The sequence below is a fragment of the Osmerus mordax genome, chromosome 7 (genome assembly GCF_038355195.1).
Source record: "Osmerus mordax isolate fOsmMor3 chromosome 7, fOsmMor3.pri, whole genome shotgun sequence".
Taxonomy (NCBI): domain Eukaryota; kingdom Metazoa; phylum Chordata; class Actinopteri; order Osmeriformes; family Osmeridae; genus Osmerus; species Osmerus mordax.
The window spans coordinates 21162967-21178532 of NC_090056.1; the positions used below are offsets into that span (position 1 = coordinate 21162967).

At 54.3% G+C, this 15566-nt stretch overlaps 1 protein-coding gene across 1 annotated transcript; it reads right to left on the reverse strand.

Moving 5' to 3' along the window:
- Positions 1-6980: 6980 nt before the first annotated feature.
- On the reverse strand, positions 6981-14062 carry slco4a1 (solute carrier organic anion transporter family, member 4A1). The gene is given in 13 exon segments (XM_067240635.1): positions 6981-7061; positions 7134-7180; positions 7183-7225; positions 8446-8594; positions 8710-8774; positions 9256-9431; positions 9747-9900; positions 10497-10701; positions 10857-11011; positions 11469-11580; positions 11737-11858; positions 12416-12506; positions 13216-14062. Coding segments are annotated over 13 exon segments (2247 nt in total).
- Between the last annotated feature and the right edge of the window lie 1504 nt (positions 14063-15566).

A 15566-nucleotide genomic window follows, 5' to 3' on the forward strand; every position in this document is an offset into this window, starting at 1 on the left:
CTTCCTCCTCCTCTCCCCCTCCTCCTTCTCTCCCCTCCACTCCTCTCCCCCTCCTCCTCCTCTCCCCCTCCTCCTCCTCTCCCCCTCCTCCTTTCCTCTCTTCCTCCTCCTCTCCTTCTCTCCCCTCCACTCCGTGGAGAGGGGTGGAGTGGAGAGGGGTGGAGGTGAGGGGTGGAGGTGAGGGATGGAGTGGAGAGGGGGTGGAGGTGAGGGGTGGAGAGGGATGGAGGTGAGGGGCGGAGTGGAGAGGGATGGAGGTGAGGGGTGAAGGTGAGGGGGTGGAGTGGAGAGGGGTGTGAAGGTGAGGGGTGGAGTTGAGAGGGGTGGAGGGTGAGGGGTGGAGAGGGGGTGGAGGTGAGGGGTGGAGTGGAGAGGGGTGGAAGTGAGGGGTGGAGAGGGGGTGGAGAGAGGGGTGGAGGTGAGCGGTGGAGTGGAGAGGGGTTGGAGATGAGGGGGTGGAGTGGAGAGGGGTGGAGGTGAGGGGGTGGAGAGGAGAGGGGTGGAGTGCAGATAGAGGGGTGGAGGTGAGGGGTGGAGAGGAGAGGGGTGGAGGTGAGGGGTGGAGTGCAGAGGAGAGGGGTGGAGAGGGGAGGGGTGTAGGTGAGGGGTGGAGTGGAGAGGAGAGGGGTGGAGGGTGAGGGGTGGAGTGCAGAGGAGAGGGGTGGAGGTGAGGGGTGGAGGTGAGGGGTGGAGTGCAGAGGAGAGGGGTGGAGGTGAGGGGTGGAGTGCAGAGGAGAGGGGTGAAGGTGAGGGGTGGAGAGGAGAGGGGTGGAGAGTGAGGGGTGGAGAGGAGAGGGGTGGAGGTGAGGGGTGGAGAGGAGAGTGGGGACTCAAGGATGAACTCCATGTGTATTCAGAGAGAGTAACAGCACTTAGTCTGAATTAACTCTAGGTCACAGACAGGTGGTCTCTGCTCTTAACCACACACACACACACACTCACACACACACACACTCTCACAAACACACACACACACACTCTCACACTCACACAAACACACTCACACACACACAAGTGTGCGCACACACTTACACACACACATCTACACGCACACATCTACAGATACACACATCTACACATGCACACATGTATGTGTAGATGAACAGGAGTCCTGTAGATGCTCTGATTGCAATCAAGACAAACCGCTCTCTCTCTCTTTATCGCTCTCTCTCTCTCTCTCTCTCTCTCTCTCTCTCTCTCTCTCTCTCGCTCTCTCTCTCTCTCTTTCTCTTTCCTCTCTTCTCTCTCTCTCTCTCTCTCTCTCTCCTCTCTCTCTTCTCTCTCTCTCTCATCTCTTCTCTCTCTCTCTCTCTCTCTCTCTCTGTCTATCAATATCTATCTCACTTCCTCTCTTTCTTTCGCTATAACACTCCGCCTATCTCTATTTCCTTTAATTCCATCTTTCTCTTTCTGTCTCTCATAATTTGCTTTTCTTTCTCTTCTCCCATTCTGTCTTTTCTTCTCTCTCCATCCTTCCATCGCACCCCCACCCCACCATCTCTCTGTCACACTGTTGCATTTGTGTGTGTGTTGGCTGTGTGTGTGTGATGGTGGTTTGTGTGTGATGGTGGTTGAGTGTGTTGAGTTGGTTGTATGAGTGTGTGTGTGTGTGTGTGTTGGGTTGTATGAGTGTGTGTGTGAGCAATCCAGAGATCCATCAGTTAGCCCTGGCAGGTTCCGCGGCACGCCTGCCTGTACCATCATAGACATGTCTACCATAGTCTGGTGGTATCCATGACATCTCAGTGACGATGATGCAGACCCCATGCTCTGGGGGGTCATTGTTGTCACAGCGTCACTTTAGCATCAACTTGCTGTTTCCACGCCAACACCATCAGTTTCCACGCCAACACAGTCTTTTAGCCTTTTCTGTTTTTTGACTGGAAAACAGATCTCTCCCTCTCTCTCATCTCTCCCTCTCCTTCTCTCTCTCTCTTTCTCCCTCTCCTCTCTCTCTTTCTCTCTGTCTCTCTCTGTCCTTCTCTCTGCTTCTCTTGCTCTCCCTCTCCTTCTCTCTCTTCCTCTCTCTCCTTCTCTCCCCTCTCCCTTCCTCTCTCACTCTCCCCCCCCCTCACTCCCCCCCTCACTTTCCCCCCCACTCCCTCTCTCTCCTCTCTCCTCGGAAGAGAGGAGAGGTAGAGAGGGGGGGGGCAGAGGAGCGGAGGGGAGAGCAGAAGAGGGGAGGGGAGTGGAGGAGAGGGGAGGGGAGGGGAGGGGAGGAGGGAGAGGAGGGAGAGGAGGGGAGGGAAAGGAGGGGGAGGGGAGGGGGAAAGGAGGGGAGAGGAGGGGAGGGAGGGGAGGGAGGGGGAAACACACACAAAGCATTCACAAGCCCTCTCCTCTTGATCTCCTGCTGTTCCTCCTGTGAAACCCACAGTGTTTCTCTCTGACACTGACGTCTCCCTCCTTTAGAGACCAGTTGCCAGAGCTCCTGCCTTCCTTCTATTCCAGACCTGACGCTGTGATGGTTGGGGGGAGAGATGTAAGGGTAGTCCAGGTACTGGATGGTTGAAGTGTTCTTGTCCTGGGTACTGGATGGTAGAAGTGTTCTTGTCCTGGGTACTGGATGGTAGAAGTGTTCTTGTCCTGGGTACTGGATGGTCGAAGTGTTCTTGTCCTGGGTACTGGATGGTCGAAGTGTTCTTGTCCTGGGTACTGGATGGTAGAAGTGTTATTTTCTTGGGCAGGATATATGCAGCAGTTCAAACATGGTAAAGGTGTCACCAGATGTCATCCACAGGAACAGAAATATACAATGTTTACCACAGCTAGATCTACAGCTGTATGTATATATAAATATGCTAATGATGGTACATACAGGTGTTTGAACAGTATATTTATGTTAGAGCTGGAACAGGTGTATATAAAGGTGCCTGTGTCTGGGACACAGGCACAGACAGGATACACTAGGATACACTATACACTCAGGTGTATCTAGAACAGAAAGAGGTAGTGAAGAGACTGACCATCTTCTCTGATTGATCTGTGACTCACAGAGAGATAGCGTGTAGATGTGTGTGTGAGTGTGTGAGTGTGTGTGTGTGTGTGAGTGTGTGTGTGAGTGTGTGCGCGTGTGAGTGTGTGTGAGTGTGTGTGTGAGTGTGTGCGTGTGAGTGTGTGTGTAAACCTCCTTTGTGAGCATGGTGGTGAAGGCACAGCCCCCCTCATTAATTACTGGAACACTGAGAGCATGATAATAGATGTGTGTGTGTGTGTGTGTGGTGCATGCTAAGATCTCTTTTAGAGAGAGAGAGGGGGGAGAGAAAAGTATGTAGTTGGATTCTGGAACCTTCATGAAGGTTCTCTGGTTCTCCTGATGGTTCCGTCTAGAGAACCTGGGCTGTTAGGAGGAGTGACATCATCGCCCGATGTCTGTCTGGTGGAGCTGATGCACACCTCCATCACACGGGACTGGGACAGGAAGAGTGTGTGTGTGTGCGTGCGTGCGCGCAATGTGCAATTACAGTCATTCCCTATACAATGATTGAGTATCGGGTGTGGGTATGTTTTGCACAACGTTGTCCATATGCTGTGATGTAGTTTGCGTGTGATTTAGTGTGTGTGTGCATCCATGCGGTCCATATGCCTTGATTGAGAGTGTGTTGCGATGAGCATGCTAATATCTCCCAGCCTCTTTCCTCCAGCCTTTATTCTCAAGCCTCCATCCTCCAGCCTCTATCCTCCAGCCTCTATCCTCCAGCCTCTATCCTCCAGCCTCTATCCTCCAGCCTCTTTCATCCAGACTCTATCCTCCCAGCTCCTGTTCTCCCAGCCTCTCTTTCTCTCTCTCTCTCTCTCTTTCTTTGTCTCTCTCTCCCTCTCTCTCTCCTTCCTAGTCATCATGTGTCTGTGTTGGTCACCTCTGGGTCAGTGTAAAAGGCTGTGGAGTCACACAGTCAGTCCAGCACAGTCAGAGGAGCTGTGCCACCTGCTGGTGGAGATAGGAACAACATGATGTCTGCACCGTTCAGCCAACAGCATTAGATGAGTGTGTGCGTGCGTGTCTGTGTGCGCGTGTGTGAAAAAGACAGAAACACATTTTTGTTTTTGAAATAATGTGTTGTTTCATGCAACAAAATTATTGGGATTATGTTTGAAATTGTTCAGTGGCGTGTAAAGTAGGAGTTTGACAATCTGAGCGTAAAACTTGTGCATACATGTGTGTATGTGTAGATGTGTGTGTAAGTGTAGATGTGTGTGTAAGTGTAGATGTGTGTGTGAATGTGTAGATGTGTGTGTAAGTGTAGATGTGTGTGTATGTGTAGATGTGTGTGTAAGTGTAGATGTGTGTATGTGTAGATGTGTGTGTGAATGTGTAGATGTGTGTGTACGTGTAGATGTGTGTGTATGTGTAGATGTGTGTGTGTGTAGATGTGTGAGGGTGTCAGTGCATGGTGTGTGTGCAACAGAAGTGCACTGGTGGGTGAGGATGTGTTTTCAGCTGTCTGCTGTGGTTCATATTTTCTGCAAACACTCCAGACACACACACACGCACACACACACAGACTAGAGACGAGACTTTACAGTATCCATGGAAACAGATTCATTGTCACACCAATTCATTTCCAGTTTGAGTCTTTTTAGTTCAGTGACTTTCTGTCTCTCTCTCTTTGCCTCTCTCCCCCCTCCCTCTTTCTCCCCCTCTCCTGCTCTCTCTCTCTCTCTCTCTCTCTATTTCTCTCCCCCTCTTTTAGACGGCTGGGACTAGGCCTACATCAAACTTTTACCGGCATTTAGAATGAAAACATAAAAAAGGTAACCTAAGCGGATGTGACGCTAGCAAAGCTAGCTACCGTTAGCTACCTAACGTTTGCAATGTGCCTCTGTACCAAAACACTTCAGAAATCTCTTCCCCCTTTACACAAAGAGATTTAGCGAGTATTAGCTACCTATGTAACCTAAGTAAACTCTGGTCTTGCAAAAACACTAACGACAAAACGAGTAATTCACCTGTTTTTTTTATAAAACACATGACAATTTCAGAAATATTTCAGTACAAATGATTGATTTCAGTTCCACTTTTTTGTCAATAAAAAAAGTATGAAAGAAAGCTAAATCTTAGGACACACACAGAGGAACACACACACACACAGAGGAACACACACACACACACACACACACACACACACACACACAGAGGAACACACACACACACACAGGAACACACACACAGGAACACACACATGCACACAAACACACACACAGAAATGCACACTTTGGATCAGCAGGACATTAGGACGGAAATGGATGGCAAGCATTTGGGCCAATGGGAGATAATCAAACAGGAAGCAGGAAATGCAAGGAAGGAAGTGGTCAGCTGAAAAGAGGTGCCATATTAGTATTTTTATCACAGGATCAGAACAGTTGTTCCATTAGGACACAGCTTAGCTGTTCTGGGAACTGGATCATAGTACTGGTTTAACATCTGCCAAATTATCTCCACATAAAGATGTCATTACACGGTATCTTACATCATGTGAAATCAAAAACAAAATGAACACGTATGAATAAATAATAGCAATAAAGTAATTGGATTTATAAATAAAATCCTCTGAATAAATAAAGGTGAAACAACAAATAGCATCAGATCAGGTTAACTCTCATCACTCTTGGCACACACATATATGTTTACTGTTTTTGTTGGTCTTGTTTCTGGGACAGTTGGTCGTGTCTCTGGGGCAGATGGTCGTGTCTCTGGGGCAGATGGTCACGTCTCTGGGGCAGACGGTCGTGTATCTGGGGCAGTTGGTCAAGTCTCTGGGGCAGACGGTCATGTATCTGGGGCTGTTGGTCGTGTCTCTGGGGCAGACGGTCATGTATCTGGGGCAGTTGGTCGTGTCTCTGGGGCAGACGGTCGTGTATCTGGGGCAGTTGGTCATGTCTCTGGGCAGACGGTCATGTATCTGGGGCAGTTGGTCGTGTCTCTGGGGCAGACGGTCATGTCTCTGGGGCAGATGGTCACGTCTCTGGGGCAGACGGTCGTGTATCTAGGGCAGACGGTCGTGTATCTGGGGCAGTTGGTCATGTCTCTGGGGCAGATGGTTGTGTCTCTGGGCAGATGGTCGTGTCTCTGGGGTAGATGTCCGTTCCTGCACAGACTCAGTGAGGTCACTCCAGCACCTCTGAGTTACTGTGGATCAGTAGCAGGTGTCAGTATGCAGGAGAACTGAGAGAGAAGGGATATCTGCTGGGCTAATGACAGGTCCAGTAGTAATGTATCTAGGTTAATGACAGGGCCAGTAGTAATGTATCTAGGGTAATGACAGGGTTAGTAGTAATGTATCTAGGGTAATGACAGGTCCAGTAGTAATGTATCTAGGGTAATGACAGGGCCAGTAGTAATGTATCTAGGGTCATGACAGGGCCAGTAGTAATGTATCTAGGGTCATGACAGGGTCAGTAGTAATGTATCTATGTTAATGACAGGGCCAGTAGTAATGTATCTAAGGTAATGACAGGGCCAGTAGTAATGTATCTAGGGTAATGACAGGGCCAGTAGTAATGTATCTAGGTAATGACAGGGCCAGTAGTAATGTATCTAGGGTAATGACAGGGCCAGTAGTAATGTATCTAGGGTAATGACAGGGCCAGTAGTAATGTATCTAGGGTAATGACAGGGCAGTATTAATGTATCTAGGGTAATGACAGGGCCAGGGGGGGTTAGAAACGCCAGCACTTTACTCAACATTTCTCATGCTTCATAGTCAAGGCTGGGGACACAGTGCTTATCACACACACACACACACACACACACACACACACACACACACACACAGAGCCCTCTGACAGGAGAGGGTACCATGCCGACCACTATCAGTCTGGCTCCATCCAGGGCCGACACTCTGAACATCATCTTTTGAAAAACTGTTTGTTTACAGTGGCTCAGACGTCTCCATGGCAACACACAGTGATCTCCTTAGCGCGTGCACACACACACATACACATACACACAAGCACTTGCGCTAGGCTGCAGTGTGAGGTCATAAGCGGGCGTGTTCATTGGTGATGATGTGGTCCAGGGGGTGGTCCTTAATGGGGAGGTCACTGCAGTCTTCGCCCACCTTCCCTCCCTCCCCTCCCCCCCTCCCTCCTCCCCTCCCCGTCCCCCTCCCTCCCCCCCTCCCTTCCCCCGCCCCTGGGTCCGTACTGTCACAGCTGCTGTGGGGGGACTCCGGGGGGGCTGGTAGAGAACACTGGCCAACAGGAAGAAGACCGTTCCCAACACCTGGGGGGAGAGACAGGTGGGGGAAGGGGGAGAAACAGGTGGGGGAGGGGAGAGACAGGTGGGGAGGGGAGAGAGGTGGGGGAGGGGAGAGAGGTGGGGCAGGGGGGAGACAGGTGGGGGAGGGGAGAGAGAGGTTTGAGAGGGGAGAGAGAGGGTGAGGGAGGGGAGAGACAGGTGGGGGAGGGGAGAGAGAGGTGGGGGAAGGGGAGAAACAGGTGGGGGAGGGGAGAGACAGGTGGGGGAGGGGAGAGTGGTGGGGGAGGGGAGAGAGAGGTGGGGGAGGGGAGAGACAGGTGGGGGAGGGGAGAGACAGGTGGGGGAGGGGAGAGAGAGGTTTGGGAGGGGAGAGAGAGGTGAGGGAGGGGAGAGACAGGTGGGGGAGGGGAGAGAGAGGTGGGGGAGACAGGTGGGGGAGGGAAAAACATAGAGAATTAGACTTTCAGTGATGGTGGATATTGTGAGGTAATGTGGTGAGGTATGTGGTGAGGTAATGTTGTGAGGTAATGTTGTGAGGTAATGTGGTGAGCTATGTTGTGAGGTAATGTGGTGAGGTAATGTTGTGTGGTAATGTGATGAGGTAATGTGGTGAGGTAATGTGGTGAGGTAATGTTGTGAGGTAATGTGGTGAGGTAATTTTTTGAGGGAATGTTGTGAGGTAATGTGGTGAGGTAATGTGGTGAGGTAATGTGGTGAGGTAATTTTGTGAGGGAATGTTGTGAGGTAATGTTGTGAGGTAATGTGGTGAGGTATGTGGTGAGTTAATGTGGTGAGGTAATGTGGTGAGGTAATGTGGTGAGGTAACGTGGTGAGGTAATTTTGTGAGGGAATGTTGTGAGGTAATGTGGTGAGGTAATGTGGTGAGGTATGTGGTGAGGTAATGTGGTGAGGTAATGTGGTGAGGTAACGTGGTGAGGTAATTTTGTGAGGGAATGTTGTGAGGTAATGTGGTGAGGTAATTTGGTGAGGTATGTGGTGAGGTAATGTGGTGAGGTAATGTGGTGAGGTAATGTGGTGAGGTAATGTGGTGAGTTAATGTGGTGAGGTAATGTGGTGAGGTAATGTGGTGAGGTAATGTTGTGAGGTAATGTGGTGAGGTAATGTGGTGAGGTAATGTTGTGAGGTAATTTGGTGAGGTAATGTGGTGAGGTAATGTGGTGAGGTAATGTGGTGAGGTATGTGGTGAGGTAATGTGGTGAGGTAATGTGGTGAGGTATTCCTACCTTGTAGATGATGCCAGCGATGAGGGTGTATCTGCTCATGGCAGAGTTGTGGTACAGGTAACAGGAGCCCTGCTCCCCACACTGGTCTTGCCACAGCAGGCACGAGATGTCGATCACAGAGCCGAACGCGATGGGGCCAGGGATTCCACCTGTGAGTAGATCACATAACCTACAGTATGAACTGCAGACAGTGTGTGTGTGTGTGTGTGACACCCAGGCTATCCTACGTTCTCCCCTGTCTGGGTAGAATCCAGGAGAACCTACCTAGAGTCCGAACCACGATCCACTGTATGCCAAGACCGAAGGACCTCTGGCTGTCTGGGACACACCTGTAGGAAGCCAGGGAGGCAGGTCAGACACACACACACACACACACACACACACAGGAGTGATGTGTGTATCTATGGGGTGTGGTGTGAATGTGTATGTACAGGTAGTGTGTGTCTATGGGATTAGTGTGTAGCCTCTTGATTAATGTTTTCTGTTTTAATGTCAATATTATCTTTCCTATTGGCTATGCATTTCTTATAGACTTCAGTCAGTCTAGGTCTGTGTCCTATTGGCTTCAGTCAGTCTAGGTCTGTGTCCTATTGGCTTCAGTCAGTAAAGGTCTGTGTCCTATTGGCTTCAGTAAGTCTAGGTCTGTGTCCTATGGGCTTCAGTCAGTAAAGGTCTGTGTCCTATTGGCTTCAGTAAGTCTAGGTCTGTGTCCTATTGGCTTCAGTAAGTCTAGGTCTGTGTCCTATTGGCTTCAGTAAGTCTAGGTCTGTGTCTAGGGTCTTATTGGCTGCAGCTGCTGAGCCCGCCCACCTGAGCGTGGCGGTGAGGGCGGGGATGGAGCAGAGGAAGGTGAAGGAGATGACCAGGAAGAGGAAGATGAGGAAGGCTGGCATGTGGTGGCAGGTGCTGCTACACTTCCCTGCCGACGCCAGCCCCTCCCCCTCCCACGACACGTTACCCCCCACACAGCCGCAGCTGGAAAACACCTGGGGAACACATACACACACACACACACACACACACATACACACGCGCACACATACACACACACACACACATACACTCAAACAGGTTGTTTTACTGGCCTAGTGAGGACCAACATTTCACTTGACATTTAAAATCAGGTTATCCCCAATCCCTTATCCCTAATTCCCATCCGTTAACCCCTGACCCTAACCGTAACCCATGACCCTAACCCTTCATGTCATTCTAACCCTAAACTCCTAAAACCCCATGGAAATAGCAATTGAAGTTGTGGAGACCTTGAACAGGTGTGCTACCTGTGGTGCAGGTGGGCGTACCTGTCGGCCGGTGGCGAGGTCGGTGTGGTTGAGGGCGGTGCAGCCAGCGTGGCAGGGGGAGTAGTACATGACTCCATCAGCTCCACACACGGGGTTGTAGCGCTCCCGCACACAGCTGCAGCCTGAGTTACATGCAGCTGTCAGGTTGCCCTCCACCCACGTCCTGGACAGGAGGGAGATACACTTTACTGCTATCATCTGTACAGGACTGGGTGGACGAGGAGAGGAGAGGCTAGGAGAGGGCAGGAGAGGGCAGGAGAGGAGAGGGCAGGAGAGGCTAGGAGAGGGCAGGAGAGGGCAGGAGAGGGCAAGAGAGGAGAGGGCAGGAGAGGGCACGAGAGGAGAGGGCAGGAGAGGCTAGGAGAGGGCAGGAGAGGAGAGGGCAGGAGAGGGCAGGAGAGGAGAGGGCAGGAGAGGCTAGGAGAGGAGAGGGCAGGAGAGGCTAGGAGAGGCTAGGAGAGGGCAGGAGAGGAGAGGGCAGGAGAGGCTAGGAGAGGCTAGGAGAGGGCAGAAGAGGAGAGGGCAGGAGAGTAGAGGGCAGGAGAGGCTAGGAGAGGCTAGGAGAGGCTAGGTGAGGGCAGGAGAGGCTAGGAGGCTAGGAGAGGGCAGGAGAGGCTAGGAGATGGCAGGAGAGGCTAGGAGAGGGCAGGAGAGTGCAGGAGAGGAGACAAGGTAAGAGGAAACACTGAGAGTCACCTGTGTGTGGGCAGGGTGTAGCTGGGGGGGTCATTACCCTGGTCCTGGTAGGGGGGGTTCTGGGGGGGGCGGTAAGGTGCGGTCACCCCAGCCATGGGCACGTTGGGACAGTGGACGAGGAAGATGAAGACAGCCAGCAGGCTGACCAGGGCACACAGCATGCAGAAGCGGATGATGCCACGGCAACGCAGGTTCATCCTCTTGACGATGTAGCCCCCCAGGAAGGTGCCCCCCCCACCAGCAGGTACCACCATGTAACCTGGAGGGGGGAACTTTACATATTTATACAGAACTGTAAATATAGATTATCAAAGTGACTATGTTTGAGCTATGGTATTCCTTCACCTCCCCCTTGACCTCCTCCACTTCCTCTCCCTCTCCTAACTTCTACCTCCCGCCCTCCCCTCTCCTCACCAAACCAGGTGGCTGCCTCAGAGGCACTGAGGCTGAACTGGGACTCCAGGAACTTGGGTCCGAAGGTGGACATGCCTGCGATGAGCGTGGCCTCGGTCGCCCCCGCCAGACACAGGAACAGGAAGGGAGGGTTCTTCAGCAGCAGCAGCACCGACCTGGGGGGAGGGAGGGAGGGAGGGGGGGGGAGGAGGGAGGGGAGGAGGGAGGGGGGGGGGAGAGGGGGGAGGGAGGGAGAGGGGGAGGGAGGGAGGGGGAGGGAGGGTGGAGGTGGAGGGAGGGAGAGGGGGGAGGGAGGTAGAGGGGGAGGAGGGAGGGAGGGAGAGGGGGAGGGAGGGTGGAGGTGGAGGGAGGGAGGGAGGGAGAGGGGGAGGATGGGGAGGGAGGAAGGGGGGGGGAGGGGAGAAGAGGGGAGGGGGGGAGGGAGGGGGATGGGGAGGGAGGGGGAGGATGGAGGGAGGGGGAGGGAGGGAGGGAGGGGGGGGGGAGGGGGGGGAGCAGAGTTGCAGGATAGAGGGAGGTGTTTAGAACATGGTTCCTGCCAGTACATAAAATTAACTCCATCCTCCTACACCACACACACACACACACTGTCTGCAGTTCATACTGTCCTACCTGGGCATGTCCTTGACTGACTTCCCAAACTGGGGGTCGGAGGCCGTGACCTGGCTGCCATCCCTCAGCTGGTGGGCCTCCGACACACGCATAGCCTGGTACTTCTGAGAACCTGAGGGGAGGGGGAGGGGGGGGAGAGAGGGGGGGAGGTAAGAGAGGGAGAGAGAGAGGGGGAGGAGAGAAAAGGGGGGGAGAAAGAGAGAGGGGTGCGTGGGGTGTCTTCCTTCACCACAGGAAGACAGTAGTAGTGGTGCAGATGGTGGCTTACCTGGTAGTTGCCGTGGGTAACCCAGGATGGGCAGGGCGATGAGCAGAGCTGCCGCCCCCCCCGCCAGGAAGCCCACCCACCACGCCCCCACCCACAGAGGGTTCTCTGGAGTCAGCTCTGTCCTGCACACACACACACGCACACACACACACATGCACACACACACATACACGCACACACACATTGAAAGGAGAAATCTGTTTTTAACCTCGGTTGATTAACGCAATTCTCCTCCAAACCACTAGAGGGCAGTGTTTTCCTGTTATTTGTTAGCTCTGAACTTCTGTCACTGTATTAGACTTAATATGTGAGAAATTAGAGGACTGAGGGACTAGGGGACAGGAGGAATAGAGGACAGGAGGGCTAGGGGACAGGAGGGCTAGAGGACAGGAGGACTAGGGGACAGGAGGACTAGGGGACAGGAGGACTAGGGGACAGGTGGACTAGGGGACAGGAGGAATAGGGGACAGGAGGACTAGGGGACAGGAGGGCTAGGGGACAGGTGGACTAGGGGACAGGAGGAATAGGGGACAGGAGGACTAGGGGACAGGAGGGCTAGAGGACAGGAGGGCTAGAGGACAGGAGGGCTAGAGGAGGACTGGGGACAGGAGGGCTAGAGGAGGGCTAGGGGACAGGAGGACTAGAGGAGGGCTAGGGGAGTAGGGCAGGATGTCCTGACCTCTGGTGTATCTCTGTGTAGATGTTGAGGAAGTAGCCTCCCAGCAGGTAACCAGCTGCAGGACCCACGATGGCCGCTGTGTAGAAGATTCCTAGGGGAGGACAAAAGAACAGCGTTACATCATTTCCTTTACACCAATTCCTGTTGCGCCTACATTGTACTTCCTGTCTGGGTAAGATGAGAAGCAGTTATTGTTTCTGTGGAGTTCTGTTCTCATGTCACCGGGGGCCAGGGAGGGGGGGGACAGCTGTGATTGGCTCACAGATCAGGTGAGTGGGCGGAACCACTGGTCCTCCGTGGTAACAGGGTGCCTGGGGCAGGTGGCGTGACTACAGGAGCCAGAGAGGGTCAAACTGATAGAGAGCACTGAGGCTGTGGTATTGATCAATGTTGATGGATCAGAGAAAGTGGTGGAGGCCTGGCACACAGACACCCTTACTGGTCCACGCACAGCTAGCACAGCTAGCACAGACAAGACCACAGCTAGCACAGCTAGCACAGACAAGACCACAGCTAGCACAGCTAGCACAGACAAGACCACAGCTAGCACAGCTAGCACAGACAAGACCACAGCTAGCACAGCTAGCACAGACAAGACCACAGCAAGCACAGCTAGCACAGACAAGACCACAACTAGCACAGCTAGCATAGACAAGACCACAACTAGCACAGCTAGCATAGACAAGACCACAACTAGCACAGCTAGCATAGACAAGACCACAACTAGCACAGCTAGCACAGACAAGACCACAACTAGCACAGCAAACAAGACCTACTGTCACCTGTATAGTCCTACTCACCTATGTAGACAGGTGCGTAGCTGGACTTGACGTTCTCGTCCAGGTATGTGACCCCCAGCGTGTAGAGGGGCGTGGCCCCCACGCCGTGCAGGAACTGCCCCAGCATGAACACGTAGCGGTAGTCCGAGAGCCCGCGTCCCTCGCGGCCCAGGCAGGGGCTGCTGCGGTTGGCCGAGCACAGCCCCGCCCCCTCCCTCTTGCTGACCTGATAGGCCGGTGTGGTGAAGTGTGGCAGGGCGAACACCAGCGAGCCCAGTGCCATCACCAGCACGCCCCAGCCCAACCAGCGAGGCTTGTGCCCCGTTCCCCCGAAGTAGCTGACGAAGGCCAGGCAGACGCAGGCGGCGATGTCGTAGGAACTGGCGATCAGGCCGGCCTGGTAGCTGCGCAGGTCGAAGCGCCGCTCGATGGAGGTGACCACGGTGTTGATGAAGCCGTTGACGATCATGCCCTGCAGGAAGGAGGCCACGCACAGGAAGAACAGCACCCAGCGCGGGGTGTTGAAGGCCTGCACCGCCCGCGGGGTCAGACGGCCCCAGCCACATAGCTGCTCCGCCTCCGCCGGGACGAACTTCACCCCCAGGGGCGTGTCAGGGTCAGCCGGCCCGTACGGGTGGCCTGCCGGAGGACTGGGCTGGCTGAGGAGGCCCCTGGCTCCCTTGGAGGATGCATCTCCGGAGGGACTTCCAGGGCTCTCGGGGTCCGAGCCCAGGGGACTGCCCGCCTGGGAGTCCACGGGGCTCGGGGTGTCCAGGGAGGAGGCTCCCCGGGACTGGGGCCAGTCCTGGAGGTCCAGCAACTCCTGCTTGGAGCTGAAGGAGGCGTCTCCGTTCAGGAGAACTGGCATCTGTCTGGGGGGGGGTGGGGGGGGGGGGGGAGTGACCTGATCGGGCTGGTCAGATGGTCTGGTTGTGTTATGAGGAGTGACAGAGGAGGAGAAGAGGGGCGTTAGGGGGAGGCTGCAGGGAGGGAGGAAAGGGAGGTGCTGGGCTCTACAGGGAGGGAACAAGATCTGCCGCTCTGTTGCTTCTGGGTAGGGTCATCCTGGACAGGAAGAGAGAGGGAGGAGGACAGGAGGAGAGAGGGAGAGGGGAAGAGAGAGGGAGGAGGACAGGAGGAGACAGGGAGGAGAAAGGGGAGGAAAGCGTAGGAGAGAAGGAGGAGAGAGGGAGAGGGGTGGAGAAAAAAATAGAAAAAGAGACGGAGAGAAAAAGAGAGATGAGAGGGAAAAACACAATTAGCTCATCATGACAATGTTCTGGAAAACAACACCGTAACCACAACACTGTCAAACACCAAATATTGCACACAGAGTCCGATCTGTTCTTTGGAGACATGGCATATCTGAACGTGTGTGGTGCTGCCAGGCCGTTACAGTGGCCCAGAGAGCCAGCACTGTCAGGAGGCCCAGAGGACCAGCACTGTCAGGAGGCCCAGAGGACCAGCACTGTCAGGAGGCCCAGAGGACCAGCACTGTCAGGAGGCCCAGAGGACCAGCACTGTCAGGAGGCCCAGAGAGCCAGCACTGTCAGGAGGCCCAGAGGACCAGCACTGTCAGGAGGTCCAGAGGACCAGCACTGTCAGGAGGCCCAGAGGACCAGCACTGTCAGGAGGCCCAGAGGACCAGCACTGTCAGGAGGTCCAGAGGACCAGCACTGTCAGGAGGCCCAGAGGACCAGCACTGTCAGGAGGCCCAGAGGACCAGCACTGTCAGGAGGTCCAGAGGACCAGCACTGTCAGGAGGTCCAGAGAGCCAGCACTGTCAGGAGGCCCAGAGAGCCAGCACTGTCAGGAGGTCCAGAGGACCAGCACTGTCAGGAGGCCCAGAGAGCCAGCACTGTCAGGAGGCCCAGAGGACCAGCACTGTCAGGAGGCCCAGAGAGCCAGCACTGTCAGGAGGCCCAGAGGACCAGCACTGTCAGGAGGCCCAGAGGACCAGCACTGTCAGGAGGCCCAGAGAGCCAGCACTGTCAGGAGGTCCAGAGAGCCAGCACTGTCAGGAGGCCCAGAGAGCCAGCACTGTCAGGAGGCCCAGAGAGCCAGCACTGTCAGGAGGCCCAGAGGACCAGCACTGTCAGGAGGCCCAGAGGACCAGCACTGTCAGGAGGCCCAGAGAGCCAGCACTGTCAGGAGGCCCAGAGGACCAGCACTGTCAGGAGGCCCAGAGGACCAGCACTGTCAGGAGGCCCAGAGAGCCAGCACTGTCAGGAGGCCCAGAGAGCCAGCACTGTCAGGAGGCCCAGAGGACCAGCACTGTCAGGAGGCCCAGAGGACCAGCACTGTCAGGAGGCCCAGAGAGCCAGCACTGTCAGGAGGCCCAGAGGACCAGCACTGTCAGGAGGCCCAGAGAG